General features: G+C 38.7%; 1 protein-coding gene across 1 annotated transcript in view; it reads left to right on the top strand.

Annotated features, from left to right (window-relative positions):
* The window catches only part of LOC109855381 (disintegrin and metalloproteinase domain-containing protein 10), a 39,635-nt gene that overhangs the window by 8,875 nt on the left and 28,131 nt on the right, over window positions 1-2,629 (top strand). Inside the window, exon 3 of the mRNA XM_020429586.1 lies at window positions 1,008-1,126. Within this exon, the coding sequence (XP_020285175.1) occupies window positions 1,008-1,126 (119 nt within the window). The remainder of the gene's footprint in view (window positions 1-1,007; window positions 1,127-2,629) is intronic.

Raw genomic sequence — 2,629 nt, 5'->3', positions numbered from 1 at the left:
AAAAAAAAAAAAAAAAAAAAAAATTATTTCTGCTGTATTACGGCTTCTTCGTCCTAATCGAATATCACAATTTACGTCAACGGGACGACAGGTGTAATCCGTTTCGCGTAATGTCGGAAGGGAGAAGGGAATTGTCTTTGATATCATTACGAGCGGATTTGTTACGCAAATGCCACTTGCAGGAACGAAAGAGCGCGGGACGTGTATATTTAAGCGAATTCACGGATAGAGGAGAAGCCGTTCGATCGGTATGACGTTACATGGTTTCATCTCGAGCTTAAGCGCGATGGTTTCAAAGGTTTCGAATCATCGCGTACCACAAAATCGTCGCGGAGACATCCTGCAGCCACCAAAGTCAATCCGCAAGTTCGTGCCGGGAATTGGGAAAACGATAAATATTACGGAAAAACATAATTTTCTTACTCTCTTTCGAGAGAGAGAAAAAATTGAGGATATTATTTTTCAAAAACTCATTAGTATTGGAGAGACACATTTTATATAGAATGTTTTTCTTTTTTGATATAAAATATTTTCGTCGAGATTTAAAAAAAAATTGAAAAACATTTTTTAATATGTTTCTCTTATTATTCTTTTGAAATGTTATTTTAATTTTTTGGTCACTGCCCGCATGGCTCATATATGTACGCGCGCGCGCATTATGTTTCATCGTGTCGATAAAATTTGTTGGCAAAATAATAAATATATACACTGCGGATTTCCGATATTCGAGGTAATTGTTGAAAGAAGTATAAGTGAATTATAGTTCTTCTCATAATCGTTTAAACGCTTCTTCGTTCCTTTGTTCTATCTTCGAAGAGAAAATTCTTTTTCCTTTCCCACGTATTATTATCATATTATCGGCTTTCACGTAGTCACCCGAGCCGATATCATTATTACGGCACGCAAGGAAGGTCGATAATTAATTACTTTTTTCGCTCTCGAACGTGTAAAAAAACCTCCTCTCGTCTTGCCTCTTGATTCTTAATTGCTATTATCTTTTCTTGCAGATCCTGGACGATGCGCTTGGTACACGACGCGAGTCTTTTCAGCAAAGACGTATCTTTTGAGAGCACAAACGGCCCGATATCCTTCGACACGTCGCATTCTTATGTCGGTACTGTTTTAGGTAAGTTGTTCATAATTGATTAAAAAAAATCGATTAATTTAAATTAATAACATGGATGCTTTAAAAATAAAATATAAAATGTTACTTTTTCTTGCTCTCTCCTCTTTCAACTAGTTATTTTCCATGCTTGTGAGAAATGCTAGCGTTAAGAACCTACTAACGTTCTCTTAAATTACTATTAAGCAATTCGTTTTTTCTTTATTTGTCTGTATTTATACGGAACTTGAAAATTACAAGCGCTAATTTGCGATAAGACGCAAAACGTTGTCGTCAAGGGGTCTCTAATTACGTTGGCACGTCTTATCCTTGCCCGGGGATCTCTCGATTCTGAGAGATTAGCAAGATAATCCTGACACTCCGATAATCTCAAAGCACTCTCTCTCTCTCTCTCGTTGCGCGTGTCAACGTCATAGATGCGATATATAGAGTAAAAGCGCGCGCTCTCTCCCTGTGATAGTTATTGCGCCGTAGTTGCAACAACCGGATCAATATTTATACACGCTCGCGTCTCTCTCTCTCTCTCTCTCTCTTTCTCTCTCTCTCTCTCACTCTCTCATATCGGAATTACGTTGCGTAAACATGACGCGTATATATTATGGTCATTAGTGCGCGACGTAACGCGCTATTCGAAAAAGAGTGTCAGCACGTTTCGAGATTAGGCGTGGTTGGCGTATATACCTACGAGGGTGACAAAGTAATTAGCCCGGCGCGTATCCTTCGGCTTTTGGCTTCGTGATGGATGACGTACAGTCACCTCGTAACCGTCTGTTATTCCGAGACAGTTTTCCGTACAAGAGACACATGTGCGCACCGCGCCGTTTCGCCTGCTGAAACCGTGTTTTCTGTCTTAATCCTTTGATACACTCTATTTGTTTCGTCGCGTCAGGAGACATGTGTGTACTAAAATTGTGATATCTAAGTTTCTAATTAACAATTTGTTTTTGTCGACTAACGTAAGTAATTTCATCAGTGATTGGAGTATCATTGATCGGACTTCTTTATTAAAGAAATAATTATAACAAAATATTTTTATACATGTACAAGTACGCCCTTCGTGAACTAACATGGGTCTTTCGGACCCATTCAAAACTTGCGCATCGGCGTCTCTAAAAATTCGTTGTTTTAAACGCTATATTTTTGAAACTACTAGAAATTTTTGTTTTATTATCTGCGCAGAATCGTTCAAAGTTTTGATTCAAAAAAACAAAATTGAAAAATATTGACTTTCCGCGGAGATGTTTAATTTTTTAAGTCGCGTGGGTCTCACAGAGGAAAGGACTTTGGGAAAGTATTTTCGAAACGTCCCTTGTAGGAATTGACGAACGGCCCAGTATTGGGTCAATATCGGCAAACGAGGCTCGATATTGGTACGACAGTAGTAGCCAGTACTGGGCGAATATGATTAGATCGAGCCAACGCTGGCTCTTAAGCTCGGCACGATACTTACTTCCGAGATTGGTCAGATATGGATTTCAAGTATTGGCACAATGTTGCAATTTTATA

This window comes from Pseudomyrmex gracilis, unplaced genomic scaffold (assembly GCF_002006095.1).
Source record: "Pseudomyrmex gracilis isolate BER0280 unplaced genomic scaffold, ASM200609v1 scaffold_88, whole genome shotgun sequence".
Taxonomy (NCBI): Eukaryota; Metazoa; Arthropoda; class Insecta; order Hymenoptera; family Formicidae; genus Pseudomyrmex; species Pseudomyrmex gracilis.
Note: the sequence above shows the minus strand (reverse complement) of the source record. Positions and strands in the feature narration are given on the sequence as shown.